The sequence below is a fragment of the Hippichthys cyanospilos genome, chromosome 20 (genome assembly GCF_059441005.1).
Source record: "Hippichthys cyanospilos isolate Australia breed blue-spotted pipefish chromosome 20, RoL_Hcya_1.0, whole genome shotgun sequence".
Classification (NCBI taxonomy): Eukaryota; Metazoa; Chordata; class Actinopteri; order Syngnathiformes; family Syngnathidae; genus Hippichthys; species Hippichthys cyanospilos.
This window is the reverse complement of record NC_142388.1, coordinates 532501-551192: the sequence shown is the minus strand read 5'-3', so window position 1 is coordinate 551192 and position 18692 is coordinate 532501. Positions and strand designations below refer to the sequence as shown.

The window sequence follows — 18692 nt, the reverse complement described above, 5'->3', positions numbered from 1 at the left end:
CCTGGTCCCAATTCTCAGCCAATAACGGCAGTGATCTGTAAAGATATCGTTGTAAAATGAATGGATCTTTTTCCCATTTGTTCGTGAAATCCATTTTCTGGATAGAACACATGAAGACCAACGAAAAGAAATCGAACACGAAATGTAATACATCGACACAATGAACCGCAAATACCCCAGGGAAGGAAAAGGCCGCCGTTAAAATATGATTGAATGAATGATTTTATTGTGAGCGCATTTTGAACATGTACTGAATATAAAAATGATATCCAGTTTGCCCATACAAAAGTACAAAGGAAAACTGAAAATAAAGCCAAACATAGCAAAAACTGTACTGTGTCCGAAAAGGATTGGGAAGAAGTAAAAATCTGTTTGACGCGCTTTACAGGGGAATTAGGATGCGCCCCCGTTGACCTTTCCTGGCGTGTGTGTGGCCGCAAAGATATGTCAATGCGTGTGCGCGTGTACGTAGCATTTGTGTCCACGTTTGCTTGAATGTTTGTTTACGTCTCTTTGGGCGTGTATTGTTGTCGGCGCTCTACTAGAAGAAGCGTGTATGTGTTTTCACCTGTCGGTTTGTGTTTGTTCTTGTGTGTGTATTTGCGCCATGTGTGTAAATGACTGACTGCAACAATGTGTGTATGTGTGCAGTAAACAAACTTGGTGTGTGTGTGTGTGTGTGTGTGTGTGTGTGTGTGTGTCTGTCTGGCCCGCAGCCAATGCAACGTTTGCCCATGTGCATGAATATTTATACAAAAGGTCACCAAGACTAATTATTTGAAGATGAAAGATGAAAATTCTTTAAAAAAGATGACAATTCTTTCAAAATAAGAAGTCTCAAAAATCGGACAAAATAAATATGTTCAAAACAAAACATCAAATGTAATAACGTAGAGTTTTCCCTGCAAATTGTTCTGAGGCTTGCGAATGGGGCCTTTTGGGCGTGTCGCCAGCCAATCGGAGCTTTAACAAATAAACAAATACAACCCTGCGTGGACGCGATTCGCCAGCAGAGGGCAGTGTCGACTGCCAACAAGGGACAATTTCCCCTTGCTACGTATACTGGGGTGAGGGTAACGCTTGTTCAGTTGCATAAATCGTTTAATATTCGGTTATATACCGGTTGAAAATATTTACTCTTACTTACATATGATCGGTATGATGTCAGTATTATCAGTTATCGGAAAGTTCTAGTGGCGGCGAAGCAAAAAGGAAAAAAGGCTCGGTGAAAGGTTAGCAATTGCGCCCTGGCAAAGGAAGCGCAAATGTCACTGGATTTTGCTGCGCGTCTGACTTGGGCGATCTCCAGCTTTTCATTTGCGTCTCCTCCTTTTATTTGCCGAGCAAGCAAGTCGGCGCCGGAAGCCGGTCTCGCCTCGTCGGCCGCGCCGGGTCGCGACCCGCCCACAGCTATAAATATTTGTTGGCGTCAGCTCCCGGGTAAAAATAACAGCGGAGCCAGCGCCCCGGGGAGCCCCGGGGCCCGGCCCCCCCGACGCGCTCGATGGCTCGCCCGCCCGCGGGAACCGGGGGCCACTTAGCCGCCGCGTCCTCGGGGTCCAAAAAAAACCAAAAGGACAAACCGGGCGATCGGCGTCCGCCCGCATCCTCGCGCAAAAACAAAAGACAAAACGCTCTCGCCGTCTTCTTCGCCATCTTTCTCTCCTACCTCCCGGTTGTTTTCTTTGTCTTCATCTTTGTCAGCGTCTCCTTTGTCTTCTTGGTTGTCTTTTGTCTTCAGTTTCCTCATCCTGTTTGTCTCCACTATGTTTCTTTGTCTTCTTTTTCCTCTTTCCGTTCGTCTCCTTCATCTTCCTCTACGCCTTCATCGATTTCTGTTTTGTAGTCTTGATCTTTGTCGTCTTTTCTTTGTTGGTCTTCTTCATCTTCCTCTGTCTCTGTCAATTTCTTTTTCGTCGTCTTCTCCGTTTGTCGTCTTCTTCGTCGACTTTTGTGTCCTGGTTGTCTTCTTCCACTTTCTCTTATTCTTCCTCTAAAAAAAAAAAATCTGCAAATTAGTACGTGAGATTGAACGTCTAGACTGTAAAGACGTATAGATGCGTCTTTGGGATTGAATGAGTCAAGCGGTCCTTATCCGTACATTTTTTTTTTTCACAATTTTTCGGCGTTCTCAAGTTTTGCCCGCCAACTCCTCTCGAGCCTCGCCCCCCTCTCGGCAATGCAATGAATGTCCGGCCATCATTTATTTTAATTCAATCCCCCCCCCCCCCCACGCGCAGATGAAATGGACCGCTAACCTTGTAGGACAAGGACGCGCGGCGACTTGTTCTCCATTCTTGCGGCGTGGAGGAGAGCCCAGATGATGAAGAGAAATGGTCTGGCATGCAAATTGCCGTCGCTGCCACGTCCAATCAGGAGGCCCCGGCCCCGGCTGTCACCGTAGAAACGCCGGACGGGAACCCTAGAAACTCTGGCCGTTTATTGGGCCAAATGAGAGCCCGTGATGGGTGAGACGACTTTGGGACCGGCGCGAGCACCGCAGGTGTCTCGGCCAGGCCGCTCGCTCGCCAGTTTCAAACCGCGCCTTTTCAATACTCAGCTTATCGTTATATTCATTAAAAAGGCAATCTAAATGCACATAAATCAAATCAACACATTTCCTGACTAGTGGAGATCATGTCAAATTTATATTGTTCAGTAAATGTAAATAAACTTCCCAAAGTGAGTTTTTTTTTTTTTTTTTATATTTAACCCCTATTTGCGCAGCGATCGAAACCGTTGAGCTTATTTCCCATCCCAATCGTTTGGTAATTTTCAACATCAGTTCCACATATTGGCCCCCCACTTTTTTTCAAACGCTTGATCAATCCGAAGCGTCCAAAAGGTGGCCTCACTCGCTAAATCCTGGCTTGCCACTCGCAAAGGTTCAAACTCGAACTCTCCAATTGTGTTTTCCCCCACTTTGATTTCTGTGTGTGTGCGTATGCATGTACTGTATATTAAATAGAGGCAAAATTTTTGGGCCCCTTGACCTCTGACCGAGAAGTCTCCGAGTGAGCTCATCTTTTTTTCAAGTTTGCTATTAGGCCGATAAAAAAAATGGGGGTCAAGGGGCATTTCTAGTAGCCACTAGAGGACGCCATTCAACTGCAAGCCAGTAGTTCAGCTTGTCATCACGCTTGCTCTCAAATCTGAAAACGTTTAAACAAATAATTGGAAGAAAAAAAAAAGCTTGTGAAGTGCAGCGCTTCCTCCAGCCCTTGCGCTTGGCCCGAGGTGGAGGGAGGGCGGGAGGGAGGGAGGGAGGGGGGGGGGGGCTGAGAGGACCCCCGGGAAGCCCGCTAAAACACCCCGGCCCCGCTTTGTCATCCGTGTCGCTCGTTTGTCTTGCTTAGGGCTGACGATACGCTCCGCAAATAGAACCGGCACGTTCTGGAACGGAAGCGCAGCAGCACATGTAGACAGACGATATCATCACAGGCAAAACAAAAAAAATGGATTTGCTTTCAGCGGCGGAGTGAAATTCTTCATTTGTTCGAATGACTACGATGGTGCCACCCGGTGGCCGAGAAAGAGCGCTAAGGAAGAAATGGCGATTGGCAAACGGTTCCGTTCCTTTTCTCCTTTCTATTGCTCTTGTGTTTACACAGCGCCATATCGTAGAGTAAGGTGTCAGTGATGGAAAACAAAAATTCAAGGCCGTAAAATCCTTCGACCGCCTCCTGACCGAACGTTAACCCTCACGATGGCCTTTTTTTTTTTTTCAAATTGTATTAGCTGTTTAGCGGTTAGCATACGGCGCTTGCGCATTTGACGGTCATCTTGACTACTTCTTGCGTGTGCCACCCGGTGTCGAAAATGTGACACTACAGCACCATTTCATTCTCTTTCGTTTTCTTTGAACTTCACTGTACTCCTGGAAAAAAAGCTGACTACTTTGATGGGGGCATTTCTCTTCCTCTGGATATTTTCCAGACTGCGTGCGCAATGTACTTAAGAGTTGACCGCTGCTATTGGCTGGGAATTGGAACTAGGCCGGCGGGCATAGCAAAACTTTACATATAATTGACAATAATTGATTGGATGCGAGCGTCCGATTTCCACCGGTCCGTAATTGGAGCTATGGTTCCCGTTAGTTTTTTTTGCTCGCGAGTCAGTGAGCGTTTTGCTGCTTCTCACGTAAGCAAGCTATCATGCGCTCCAACTTCCCTCCCGGGGCGTACAACGGCGTGACATTGATTTTTTTTTTTTTTTTGGAGTCGACTGACCCCCCCCACCCCCGGCCCTCGTCCGCCTTCGGCTTGACGGCGGGGCCCCGCGCGGGGCCCGGATTAGCGCGGCTTGCGCCTTGTCACTCCATTTCCTAAATTGACAGCATGAGAAACTCTATTCCAGCGGACGTGATAAACGAGGCGGCGGCGGGCGGCGACGGAGTGATAAATGGCGGAGGGCGCCACCAATCGGGCCAGATGAAAGTCGGCGGCGGCTGAAAAATGACTGACGCCTCATTACGTGCGGGAAAAAAGAAAAGAAGCACCCATGAGAAAGAAGCTTTCAACTTGATCTTCTCATGTCCACTTCACTCGCGGCGCCAAAGCGCTTGTTGCTCGCAAAGCAAAGTGTCTCGCAAAGGTTTTGGGACGCTTCAAGCGAACGCCCTGATCGTTTTTCGAGCAAGAGCGTGGAAAGAATCACTTGACGTTCTGTGGTAAGACGGGGCCTTTTTCAAGGGGGATGTCTACACGCCCCCGACGAATTGCAAAATATTTTGAAGATGCTATCAATGCAATTTTTTGGCAGTGTTTTGAATTTTTTTGCTCATTCCACATCGATCTCGCAAGCGGTTGTGGCATTTCGACGCGTTGTCGCCGTCTGGGTGAAATTTCAGCTCCCCGCTGCCGTTTTCCTTTGAATCGTCTTTGAGTTAAAGAATTGCAGTACAGCACAAGGGTTAAATGAGAACTATTTTTGACTGCTCTGATAGAAAACGTGAATAATAAATGTCAATTAATGCGGAACATTAACACGGGAGCGGCGATATCTTAAACATTTGATCCCGAAATAAGAGGAGCGTTTTTGAAACCAATGCGATTTCAAGAAAACAGATAAGTCGACTTTGACAGCGAGAGCGCCGGCAAGCCGAAGCCGAAGCCCGTTCCCCGGCGGGCGATGTTTGAGGAGGGCCGCCTTTGGCGCCGTCGCGTTCCTCCTATCTTGTCTGTCCTCGGGCCTTCCGCCCCAGGGGCTCATGGGAAGCGGCGCCCCCCCGGGGTTCTCGCTTTCACCGAGCGCCGTCTCTTGATGTCGGCGCTGGTGAAATATGCGTAAGCGGGGAGAGGCACTCCGGGGCCCCGACAAGTACAAATATTTTAATAACAAACGCTCGCCGAGTGTTTTTCCCCGCAGTAGCGCCGCCGCCTTGACTTATTATGCTTTCCCGGCGCGCAGCCTCCTTTTTGGCGGCGGGGCCCCAAGTTTTGCCTTTGGAGTAACGTCGTTAATCACGAGTCAAAGTCACCTCGCGTCCCGCGTCGGGACGGGACGCAAATTGCGGCCGACCCCGCTGCGCCCCCCCAGCACTTATTCAGAAGCGGCCGGCGCGGAGGAGGGAGCTGGCAATAAAGCAATGTCAAGCGCTGATCTCCGCCGCTCCTTTCGGACTTCTAGCTCGCCGCGCGCTACGAATGGAAACGATCAAGAGCCGAAATAATAGCGTACTTTCCGCGCCATAGGTGATTGCGGGGGGCACCTTCAAGGAATGGCCTGTTTCACAACTACAGTGGTGGCTGGGCTTGCAGCGTGCATCCACTAGATGGAGCTGTGCCAAAGGGAATGGCAACAAAACCACAAATCACAAATGCCGAAGAAATGGTCTATTTGAAGTGGGTTCGTGTAGGCGTTATGTTGAAAAGATCCATTTCGGCAAGGAAAAAGCTTCCACGCAGCATCTGGGCTGCTTGACAAAAATCAATTTGTCTGCTAAATATTTATTGGCTTTTAATGCGGTGTGCGTGTGTCCAAAAAAAGCAACATCTTTTGAATGGCGTCTATCACGCAGCGCGCGGAAATAGACCAAAGTTTTTATGGTCTGTTTCTGCCGCGGAAAAAGACTCGTGAGTTCGGGTGCCCTGGTTAGTGAAAAAAAAAAAGTTGAGTGGGAATTGGGCGTCTCTCAGGTGTGTGGCGGCTTGACAGCGCGAGCGCCGATGTTGAGGGAGGCGCAGACGCGTTTGTACTCTGCTGTATGATCTTATTATCTGTCAGCCAATTTAACAGAGAGGCCTTTGGGGGGTGACAATGGACCAGCGCGCGCACACATGTGCTTGAATGCGCTCGCTCTAATTCCCTGTGACCTCTGCAGCCTCCCCGCAATGTCTGTTTTCCAATTTGATAGGAAAATCGATGCCCCCCCCCCCTCCCCCCTTCCCCCGTGAAGAATTAAAGCAAGAAAAGCCTCGCTAGCGGTCACTCAGCGACGTCCCCGCCGCTAAACGTCCTTCGCCGTTACCCCTCTCCCACGACACCGACGCGCCATGAAATGGGACGGCGGACAAAAGCCCGCCGCAATTAAGGATGCGGGGAATTACGGACGCTTGGAGGAATTTGCCGTGACGTTCCGTGAGGTGACGTGCGTGAAAGGCGCCAATCCGTTTAGCGGCACTTTGAAATCCAGAGATTGTTCTTGCTCCCTTATTTAATCCACACACACTTTTTATACATACATACATATATATATATATATATATATATATATATGCACGCAGACACGGGGAAAACATGCAAACTCCAATCGGGAAGGCCGAAGCCAGGTGCATTCGAACCGCGAGGCTAACCACTGCGCCACCAGCCGCCCCAACAGGAAACTTAAACCAATGAGGAACACCTGGGCGTGACACAATAGGCGCAGGGAACCCCGATACCAACCGGAACACAACAAATCGCGGGCGGAACGTGACACTCGCAGGGTAACTGCTGGAATGTTGCGCAAGGTCGGGAAGCGTGCCGAACGGCCGCCCGTCTTCAGGCCTTTTTTCAAATTTGCCGAGCAGATGTTGCCGCGGCCAGCTGGACGCGCCGACCTTGGGGGAATCTCAAAGGGCTTCTTCTGGCCGGCCGTTTTACATGTGTGTGTGTGTGTTTGCCATTCAAGCTTGAGCGAAAAGCTAGCAGTCAATCAATCACAGGAGCGGCGGAAGGCGCCGCTAAATGACATCCAGTGGACTGATTGCGTGAGGCACGGCTGAACGGGCGCCTCCCCGGCGCTCTCAAACGCCGCTTTCTGTTGTTTTGTTTTTAAGGGGGACTTTGCACCCCGAGGGGCGGACGCCCGCATCTGCCTTCCCAGGATGCCGCAGCACCTGTGAGCGAGCGCGCGCGCATCGGGCCGGCCATCTGGGCACGCCCGGACCGCTCGGTGAGCCGCTCCACTTTTAATCTGCCCGCCAAGGTCGGCGCTTGGGCAAGGACGAGGCCGGACCGCCCCCGTCACACACGCCCGCGCTCCGTGTGTGTGTGTTTTGGGGGGGGGGGGCATAATAGATAGCAGCTGGCCGGGGCGGACTTGTTCACTTTGCCGGGGGCAGCCGCGTCGGGCCGTCTCTCATTCCTTGCGCCCACCTAATGTGCCGCCTTCAGAACAATAATAATAATAATGGCGGCGTGCAAAATATTTATCCGCTGCGCGTGTTGAGGACAGAAAAAAAATGTTAGATTTTCGTTTTGTGTGCTTTTTATCCGTCGTGCGCGGAGATGCATTGTGATCGAAAACCCGCGGTCTACGCTTCTTGTCAAATTCCAGTTTGATTTTGAGAGAAATGCAAAAGTGACTTTCGTAACGTAATAATCCGTTTTATTCTGTTTCTGTTTGAATACAAATGGTGCATCAACACACGTAGACAGAAAAACAATACGCAAGCAAACGAGCATGTCATGTCCCGTGAGACCCGACTAGTGTTTGTGTTGTTTTGCCTCCCTCTTCAGGCGTTTTTGAGTAATTGATCTAATTTCAGTTACTTGTGTTGAGTTAGGCCGGTTTAATCACGCGACACCTCCGGCTCACGCAGCAGTGGCCCCCGTCAACTTAACAACATTTTCCGTATTTCTAGTCGCTTTCTTTAATGCTACGTGTGTTAGTTAGCGCGGTTCATGGTGCATACGGGTTTGGTTTATTTGTATCGTGAATAACGCCGTGTTTATTTTTGTATGGTTTCACTTTTACAAAATGTAACCTTCAGGTATTGAAGACAACAGTAAACAGCTCTTACTCTTAATTTCTCTCGTAAACTGTTCGCCGTCTGTCAATTTGTGTTCTGACACACACTGAGGAAAGAATTGAACAATTTCCGAATATGAAATCGGTTTCTATCGAAAAACCTTCGCCGGCCGGATTCTCTTGGATTCCTTTCGGTCGCCCAAAAAAAGAAATCAAAGGCGTGAGAAACAAATGTCTCAACATATCAATTGATATCAAAAATCAAGGGAAACCCGCAATAAACAAGTAACGCTCATAAACAATAATCTCCAAAGAATTGAAGCGGCGCGAAGCGAGCGAAAGCCTTGTCAATTTAGCGTGTGACAGGAAAGGCCGTTAATCCATAAAGGTTAGAGGACGGCGACAAGATGGCGTCCCAGTCGTCCATCAAATCGGCGAGCGGGCGGGCCAAAGCGTTTAAAATGCAAATGATGGAAATAAGATTAGCGAGCCGGGCAGGCCGCTCCCTGTTAATTACGCCACGCAGTAGTCAATTAACAGCGTTAAGGATGGGACACTTAGCCGCCGTTAACCCGATTTCCCACGGCCAAGGGGGAGACGCGTCCTTCTATGGAAGCGCAAATGCGTCTCCGGAAAATAAGGAGCTGGAAGCAAACAAAGGAAAAAAATAGGGATACGTATATATATGCTGATCTTCCCCTTTATCCACCATTGTTTCTTTAAACAAACAACAAAGACATCCAAATATTTACATACTGCTGCAAATAAAACACAACGAAAATAAGCCCTCCCCCTGGACAAGCATGCTAACATTTACGAACCGTTGGCTCAAGGTTAACCGCTAGCTGGACGCCGATGGCCGGAAGTATTAACACCGGTTATTGACAAACAGGAAGTGCGCAATACGACGACATCCGCCCGCCTTTCACGATAAAGCTAACTTCTCATACAAATGCGATGAAACGGCTTGGTAACCATAGAATCGCATGTCGACAGCGATTGGCTCATAAGGAGCCGGAACTCTAGAAGCGTCGGATTTTTACGCGTGGGCTATTTTTCCCCAAACATATTTTCAACACGACGCCGACACGCTGGGATTGGGAGAATATTGCACCAACACAACAGTGGCACGGAGAGCGGCCCGAGCTCAATACTTCTATAGCTTGTGTCCGTCTCCCTTTGTGCAGCGGGAGATTGCCCCCTGGTGGTTCGAAGCGTGAGAACAAAGTTGCGCTTTACCGTGGGGAATTTACGCCACTCGCGTAGCCTTTCTGTAATTTTAGCGACGTACTAAATGGGAGCATTTTTGCCGCGGCCGACGTGCGAATTAAAAATCGGGGACAGCCCATTTGTGCGTAATGAGCGGGCCTCGTGTTGGGAGGGGGCGGGCGGGTCATTAGAATCCCCGTGACGCGCACGTAAGCGGGAGACGGGTCTTTCCGCTTAACGGCATTCGCCTCGGCGGCCATGATGGCACGCTCCGATTTACCGCTTGTCGCGGAGGGGCGCGGGTGAGTGACAGGTCGAGCCGCCGCCTCATTTGTGGCTTTGGCTCCGTTTGCCGCCCGCGTCTGCCGCCCGCGTCCAGTTTGTAACACGTTCGTCTCGTTTGCTTTAGCCGGAGCGGCTTTGAAATCCGTCCTCCCGCCGCGGCTTTATCGCGGCGGAGGAACGCGCCGTTCGCCAACTTGGGGGCAATGAGTGTCAAAATCCATCAGGGGGCGGCGGACTTTGCGGCGTCCCCGCCGGCAGCTCTTGCCACCGCTAGCGCGCCGGCTAAAACCTTTAGCGCCCCAATAAGCTTTGAGGAAAGGTGTAGAGTGGCGGGCGGGCGGGCGGGCGGGCGCTGTGTTGGGATCCCGTCATTTGCTCTTTCTCCGCTTTGAGCTCACGCCGATGGCAAAAACGTTTGCAACGCTCGTTAAAATGCACTGGGGCTTTTTTGCCGCCATGGCAGGCGGCCACCGGGAAGGCCCTCGCCGTGCCGGCGGGATAACAAAGCGGCCCCGACGTTTATTAGTAACGCGAGGTGGAGTTCGTCATTCCGTGGCGCTCAAAAGACAAAGCGACCAAAGTCATTCGGCGTCCTTCACCCTCACGTTATGCTCGCCCGCCGCCTGATCGGGAAGCCCCGGCGACTCGTTGGGAGCTCTCCGGACTCAGCTTTTCTTTTGCGGAACGCTTCCATAAACATTGAGAAGGCGAGAGGATTGAGCTAAATGGGTTCATGTTCCTTGTTCCTTTTTGGGGCGCCGATGTCAAAGTTGCAGAAGAAGAAACTTCAAGTCCTAAAATCCGGCCCCCGGGCCTCCACTTGGACACCCGTGACGCTTTGTTCTCGGCCAGAGTCGGAATGACGTCCGCTTCCGCCGGGCGTCTTGAACGCGGCGTGAAAAAGCGACTTCCCAAACTTTAGCCCCGAGCTCTATCCTGATTTTCTTTTTCTTTTTTTTTTTTGCTTCGCCCTTCCATTGAAATTTTCCCAGGCGGGCGGCTTGGCTACATGAAGCGCGGAAGATTTGCATTTCATTTCCCGGCGCATATTTTTAATCTCGTCCCGGCGCTCGTCTCCCGGTCGGGCGATCGGCGCGCGCGGCCTGCCGACCGTCGCTGACGGATTGCCCCCGCCGACGGCGCGCCGCTCGCTCGTCCGTCTCCCGGACGGAGGGCCCCCCCGATCGGTCGCGACGCGGCCGGGCCAGTCCCTTTGCTAAGGCCTAAACTTGTTTCATCGATTAATCGGCAACATGTTCGGCGCCGTAACCCTTCGAGAGCGAACGCGAACGGCGCCGCAGCACAGACAGACAGACGAGTCCTCACGCTCACGTATTCTCTATCCTCTGCGAAGCAAAATGAAGTGGAATATTCTGACATTTTGTTTGACTCCCAACGCCGCTTCCGCAAGAGATTTGTTTCTCGCGGCGCCCTTGTCGGACTCCCTTTTTTCCGCTCATTGAGTGACAGGTGGCTGGGAACCGTTTGGAAGCCGTGCTCAGCGCCCCTTCTGAACGGCGGCGCCCGCCGAAAGAAAAACAGCGAAAGGTTTTCCGCGGCGGGAAGTTGGCGGCGCCGCCCGCTCCCGGGGAATCCCGAGGCCGCGCTCGCTCCCCCTGCCGCCGCCGCCGCCGGCGCCCCGGGCCATTTCTGCCTTTTTGAAATTGAAAACGCTGTCTGTTCGGGCGCTAACTTCTCTTGAAAGAGGCGCTGACAAAGAACATACCTTCAATTAGCCCGAGCATTAGCATTTTAGAGGAAGGCCGCTTTCCCGTCCCTTGGGCTCCCCCCGCTGGCGGCTTTCCGCTTCATATTCAAATACGCCACTTGAAAGTAGGTCATATCGAATCCGCGCACGCACGCACGCACGCACGCACGCACGCACGCAAATGGTTTTCCGGCGCTCGGAGCCTTTTAAGGCAAAATCCACTAGTTTGGAGGAAAATTGCAGGTGCCGTTTTGAGGCTTTTGGAACAACTTTTGCCGTTGTTTCTTGCCCCGCTGCGGGGCTGTCCGGCTCATGCTTTTTTTTTTACGCCTGTACATTTATTTTGGACTTCTGGAATGCCGCCCGGTATTTATTCAACTGAATTCACCTTTTCCCATTTAATCGTCTGGTTTTATTTTTTGCCTGGTTGCAATAGTGTTGTTAGCTGTATTTTGAAGTAGTTGCTAAAAGTCAAAAGAGCCCCCCCGCCGCCCCGACATCCCTTGAATAAAAGCGTCCCTTTTGCGCGGCAAATGACAGGAAATGTCATCTTTTTTCTTTTTTAGGGTCTTGCGGGCCCGCGTGAGAGGTGAGGACAAAGTGATGCGCAGGTCGGTGAAAACATCTTTTTGTATTTGACCTCTTTTGCTTCTGTCAGTCTTGTCTTTCCAACTCTCACGCGCGACCTCCAGGGCGTTCTTTCTGTTGTCTTCTTGGGGGGGGCGCACGCCGGCAAAGTCGACGGCTGCGGGCCCGCCGCGTCACCGTGCGCGCGCGCCAAATTGCCAATAGTGTTTTCTTTGCTTTGCTAATTATTAATTACCCGTCTGCATGCATATGTGTTTATTCCTAATTGCATTTGATGGATGACTGGCAGCTCTGACACCTCATTAGAGCGGATTAATGGAACGACACAATATTTACGTCTGGCGCAATGACCGGTTATCCCGCCATCTATCAGCGCGACGATCTCGCTGATTGAAAAGCGCCGATCCGTGTAATCCTAATTATTTGCAATTAGAAAGGAATTTATAGCTTCTCGCCGCGTTTTCCGCCACCGCGGCAAATTGGAAACATTAAATGCATAACCGGGGGAAAATGAGGGGTGGAATTAATGCGGCCGCACGGCGGGTCAAACGACGCCTCCGATTCCTCCAAAATAGGAGCGGTCATTCTCGCTTCAAATTCTGCTCTTTCGGGTCTTCGCGTGTAGAAGACGCGCGACGGTTTGGCAACAATGTCAAAACCGGAGCGAAACGCAGTCGATCCCGCGGTTGCGGATTTCCCACATTGTGAGCGCTCGGTGAACGCAGCGCCGATGTGCACCGGCAGTTGTTTTCCTTTTTCCTCGCGCCACAACCCCAGTTCATGTTGCCGTAAGCGGCCGAAGTTGCGCAGCGTTGGTGCGTATATGCCAAAAGAACACGATTCCTAAACGACTCAAAACGGAATCGCTTTCTGTCTCCTCTCAGTGGTGCACCCTTCATTGAATGGGATGGAAACCTTCACGTGATCCTCTCGGTTTTAGGAGCATTACGGCGTGTGAACAGGATGGATTCTGACGTCGGTTCAGTCGGCTCGCTTCTTTCAGCGAAAGTAATGCCGTAACCACCACAGCTGACTTTCCTATGTGATTGCAGCTGAATGCGCGAGGGTTCGTGAACCCAAATTTTGGACCCAAAAATATACTCTAGAACAATGGTGAATGGACTCAAAATCCAACAGCAATGTTTTAACATTTTGCTAGAAACACTCATTGATCAATCATTCTTTCACTAGGACTTGTTTGTTAAAAAAAAAATGCAGGAAATGACCTTAGATAACGGCAACATCGGGGAGGGAGACTATCTTTGCGCGGGTGACGACTAAGATGACGGCGCTCTTTTTCAAATCCTCCCAATATTTGCGCGGCGAACGCCCCCAGGGAACATTCCCAACCTGGTACTTTGACTCTTTTGATTCCTTCCCTCGGTCTGATTGTTATTAACAACAACAACAAGACGAGCCCCGAAAAAGTTGGCTGAGCCGGCGCCGAAAGAGCATTAGCGAGTGAACTTGATATAACCCTCCTCCAACTTCGCCAAAGCTTTTCGCCCTCGTGGGACGGGCGCGCGCTAAAATCCGCCGCTTGAGCTCACAGAGAAGCAACAAGGCCCGGAAGAGCGCACAAGAGCGCGCAATAGCGCAAAAGCCTCCAGGAACAGGAGCGGCCTCCTTTCCCAGGTACTCGCAACTTCCTCGCGCTTTTTGTTTTCCTTCTCCCAGCTAACTTTTTTAACACCATTAGCCGAAGCGCCGATTGACGCGCAACAACGCTTTGCGTGGCAACGCTGCCTTGAGATGAGAGCTACAAAAAAAATCAAACATTCTGCACCCGAGTGGAAAAAGGCCTTGAATGCCGCCCGGCCTTTCCTGATTAAAACAAACAACATTTTTTTTTTTTTTTTAAAGACCCAAAAGCAGTGATACGTTTATTATAAAAGTCCGAGTCTCTTTTACGCGTGTTAGTGCTAACATCGGCAAAAGCGGGCCGGGCCGCGCCTCAAATTTTGATGAACAGCCCCCCCCCCCCAAAAATGCCGGGCAGCTAGCTAAGAGCAAAGGTGTTCCTCCACGCACTCCCCTTTATGTCATTGACGCCGGCGCGTTTCCTTTCCAGACACGCCCCGTCTTAAAAATAGCACAATTGGTCATTGGGAATCAAACGGAGAGGAGCTTTAATCTCATCGCGTGAAGCAAAAGGCCAGCGGTCCCGGGCGGGAATACCAGATGACGGCGGCCCGATATAGCCCCCCGCGCCCGCCGACGTTTTATTTTTATCCTCTTATTACGCGGGCGCAATCCACAGGCTGCCCAAAAAAAATGCGCTGAGTGCGAAATAGGAAAGCTTCCCGGCGCGTCTCGTAAGCGGTCTGCGCGCATGACGGAGCGATGTGACCGCTGCGCTTGCCATACGCCGACGGGGGTGACCCCGCCCCCGCCCCCGCCCCCGCCGCAAAAGGTTACGCTCCATCAAAGTCATGCAGCCGCGTCCGAGCGGAACGCCGCAATTCCCCGAATGAAAGGTGCACTTTTCGCCCAAAAATATGAACTTCAAAATGTGTTTTGCACACAACACCGTCGGGGGAAGATTGATCCGTCAGCCGCATAAGCGCACCCTTGTATCGTACCGTGGTTTTGGTGACGGGACGAGCCGGAGGAGGGGCGCGTCGGTTGGCGCTTAGCATCAAACGCCCGTCGCGGCTGACGGCGGCTCGCGTTAGCTGAGGTTCTTTCGGCATTATTTTCAATAAAAGAAGCGAGCGGGCCGAACCCGCGCCCGAGGCCATCCTTGTTCACGCGCGGGAATATCATTAAACCCGAGAGGAGCGCGTTCCGACGTCTCCGACCGATTCAATTAAGAACACGGAAAGGGACCGGTTTGTTCATCTTTTGTTCATGACAACAAGGATACCCTTTTCAGTATATTCATGCAACATTGTGGGATAACCGTGGTATTTATTGTTTGTTTGGTGGGAGGTGCTTTGCCAAAACTAAATGAAATGTGGGTTGGGTATTCGGTAGCTAGCTTCAGCTCCGCTGCCAGTTGGGCGCCCAACTGGCATAAGGCGGTAAGAAGCGATGACAAATGCCCGCAAAGCAGTGAAAATTAGAGGCGAGCTTTTTGCCCATGCGGCGGGAGCAATCCCAAGGAAAGAAAAAAAACAATCCGCGGCGGAGACGGAACGGGATCCGACTGGAGAAGGTTCCGCCGGGCCGTCTGATTGATGCGCGGCCTTTCCCGGGATGCGCCGCCGCTTCCTTTTCACAGCGGCGTCGGGACCAGATGAGAGGACCGTTTTCGGGATCAGACGCCGGCTAAGTCGCGGAAAACCCGCAAAGTTCTGTACTTAAGTTGAGCGCTCCCCCGCCAGGCGAGCCCATCATTGAAGAGCTCCCGGTAGCCCGCCGGCGCCGGGACGTGACCGGAATTCGCACGCTCGACTTTCATGCGCTACTCTTGCCGCTTTACTTCCTCGCCGCGACTTTGGCCCCGCGTCTTCTCCCGGTTTTTCAAACTTGCCGCGGCGCCTTGAGATACGCGCGAAGCCCGCTTACAAGAGTCAAAAGTTCGCTAGCTTAATGCTAACAAGTAATGAGAAGCGGCATAGATGAGCTAACGAGGGGATTGAAATGGAAGGGGTGGCGTGTAAGATTTTTTTTCCGGCCAGCAGGAGGTGCCGCGGGGGCCGCATTTCCCATGGCCGCCCCCACACGTGATATCATTTCATGGTAACCAGACCTGTGATTGCATTTAAAACATACCGTTAGTGATTAACAACACATTCATTTGCAAGTTTTTGAAATTTACAATCATTTAATGGAACCCCTTCTTTTTAATGAAAAACGCTCTAAACCTTACACACTGTCCCTTTAAAGCAACTCAAATATGAACACTAATGGTGTCGCAACACGTGTTGACATGCATACACACACACACACACACACACACACACACACATATATATATATATATATATACATGTCCCTGTGCCATGAGGCCTTGATGAGGTGGCACCCCTTGCTTTGTGTGCGAAATAGCGGGCGGTCCCTTTGAGATAATTCGCACACTCTGACAGACAGCCGAGCGTCGTCTGGAAGGCCCATATATTGATCAGCCCACTTTTGCCGGCCTTGATTAACCTCTTGCTGCACTGCACATGTTTCCAATCCAATTTTTCATGTGTGAAAAACATGATCAGTCGGTCAATCAATTGGCAACAGAAGCGCTCAACCTCCCAAGAAGAAGTCGAGGAAATTCTTTCAATTCTTGTTAATCGTGAAACATTAACACTACTATTAACAATAAACCATTTGGGTTTGTGCGCTGCTTTTGAGAAAACCGAAGGCTCGGCTTTCTTTCGGAATCCCTTCATTTGATTGGGCCCGGGGTCCGGGGCCTGCGGAGAATTCGGCCAAAGGAGCAGGACCCCGGCGCCCCCGTTCCAACGGTGTCATCTGGTCCCTCTTCTTTTCCGCGCCGCTCATTAGAAAGATCAACATATCGCCTCTATTGATTATGTCTGGATGTCTTAATCAGATCAGCAGAATCCCCCTCCACCGGAAAGTACATGAATGCCAAAATATTGATCAGGAATTTAATTGAATGCAGCGCCCCGTTTATTAATCAGCCCCCCTGCTTTTTTTCTTTCTTTTGGACGCCCGTGACTCTGATGTAAAGTGACAGCCAAAGAAAAAAAAAATGGAGGAGAATCCTCCTGTTATCTAAAAAAAAAGGGGGGGGGGGGCTCTCTCCCCGAGGCTTCCGCGCCGCGATCGGTAACGAGCGCCTGATGGCTTCCGTATCGATCGCAGCCAGAGAATGTGGCTTTGGAAGACGTTGCAAAATATTAGCTAATGTTAGCATTGTGGTGTCCGCAAGCAACTCCCGCCGCATTGTTCATTTCTATTATTTATTAACGATTATTATTAACTTGGGACATTTAGACAAAACATCCTGTCCGCATTTCCGTCCTTTTTCCTACGTTATGTATAAAAGAGGAAGAATTTGTGAATTCCCCCCCTGCTCTTGGTGCTTAGAGATGCGATTGGTGGGACGGTGTGGGAAGCAGCTGCCGTGGCCGGAAAAGAAAAGCCGGATGCCATGAAAGCGCAAAGGCCGGACTTTAGCCGCCCGTAAGCCGGCCGCAAACAGCCGGCTTTCCGACGGACGTGCCTCGCGCTCGCCGCCGCAAACGGCCGGCTTTCCGACGGACGTGCCTCGCGCTCGCCGCCGCAAACGGCCGGCTTTCCGACGGACGTGCCTCGCGCTCGCCGCCGCAAACGGCAACCCCCCCCGAACCCAAGCTTTACCCATCCCGATCCCGTTATGACGCCGGGCGTGCCCTTCGCCTTACGAGACGGCTCTCCAAACCGGCTCATTTTCGACATTATTTTAAGGGTTGCAAATTTGAAGCTACTCTGAAAAATACACAAGTATTTTGGAGGATTTTTCAAAGTGCCTCACAGTGGACATTTAAGGAAGTGCGCTGCAGTTGAGCGATTGCAGTGCTTGCGGAGTTGACTCGAGCCGCAGCTGAAAATAATTAGATGGCAATCGCTGTTTTTGTTTTGTTTTTGTTTTTTTACCTTTGTGGCACGCATAGATAAGGAGGAGGTCTTTGTCTTCAAATCGCATAGAGTGACCCGCTAAGATGAATCAAAACACAAGAGCAACGTTCATGCAGTCATTCAACATGGCAAACTTTTCTTTATGCACCAAATATTCAATATTTTTTTCATAAATTATTTTAAAAAAAGAAAATATTCCAAATTATTATAAAAAAATATATATGATAAATATTATAATGAAATAAATATATATACATATACATGTAATAAATACATTTGAATTTCTCATTGGTCCTCAAAGTGGTACTTTTTCATTAAATACTTTGTTTTTGAAAAGAAATCATTCTAAAATTAAAAATACCCTTAATTATTCAATAAACAATTATATAAAATAAATAAGAAATCAAACTGGATCATCGTAATAGCGTGACAGCTTGCGGAAAATGTTCTCAAGCAAAGACAAGTTTGCAACCCGGCGAGCGAGCGAGCGAGCGAGGCGTCAGAGTAAGGACAAACAATTAGCCGTCTTTCGGCGCGTTGGGCCCAACCCGCGGGAGAGAGAGTGAGCCCCTCCTGCCCCCCCTGCGATTGGGCCCCCTCTTCTCCGCCGTCAGCCAATAGCGGCTGCGCCACGTGTAGGCGGACACGCCCCCGCGCCACTTAAAGCGCTCCCGCGTCTTCAATGGAGACCTCCTCGCCGGCCGGACGCGTCCCAGTCGCTTCATCTTCTTCTGGCCGCCTCCGAGGGCTTTGTCGGGGGAGGGAAGCCGAGGGGGAGCCCGAGATGACGCGCGGACGCGGGAACTGATCCCCTCCTATTTTTTTTTTTTTTTTTTGGTGCCGACGTCAGCCGGACCGGCCGGATGGATGTTTCCCAGCTCTGCGTGCCCGAGCCGCTCTGCTACCATAACCAGTAGGTGCAACTTTCACCTTCCGTCCGCTCCCAAACTCTCGCAAAGCGCGCGCGTGCCGCCGCGCGCCCGCGAATTGCCCGCCACTCGGCCCAAAAATTATTTCAAGCGTCCAAATGTTGAAAAAAAAATTGGTGAAGAGGTATAGGATATATATATATATATATATATATATATATATATATATATATATATATATATATATTTGTGTGCATGTGTACTGTATATATGTTTATACTGTATATACATTATGTGCATGTGTGTGTAAAATGATGTAAAGTACATTTGTTTATCT

At 50.5% G+C, this 18692-nt stretch overlaps 1 protein-coding gene across 2 annotated transcripts in view; it reads left to right on the top strand.

The window, feature by feature from the left end:
• The window catches only part of LOC148406787 (steroid hormone receptor ERR2-like), a 55827-nt gene that overhangs the window by 22840 nt on the left and 14295 nt on the right, over window positions 1-18692 (top strand). The window contains exons 10-11 of one of the 2 annotated variants that reach the window (XM_088403245.1): window positions 11942-11986; window positions 18337-18399. In XM_088403245.1, coding sequence (XP_088259371.1) covers window positions 11942-11986; window positions 18337-18399 — 108 coding nt within the window. The remainder of the gene's footprint in view (window positions 1-11941; window positions 11987-18336; window positions 18400-18692) is intronic. The other variant, XM_088403246.1, reaches the window with a different exon arrangement.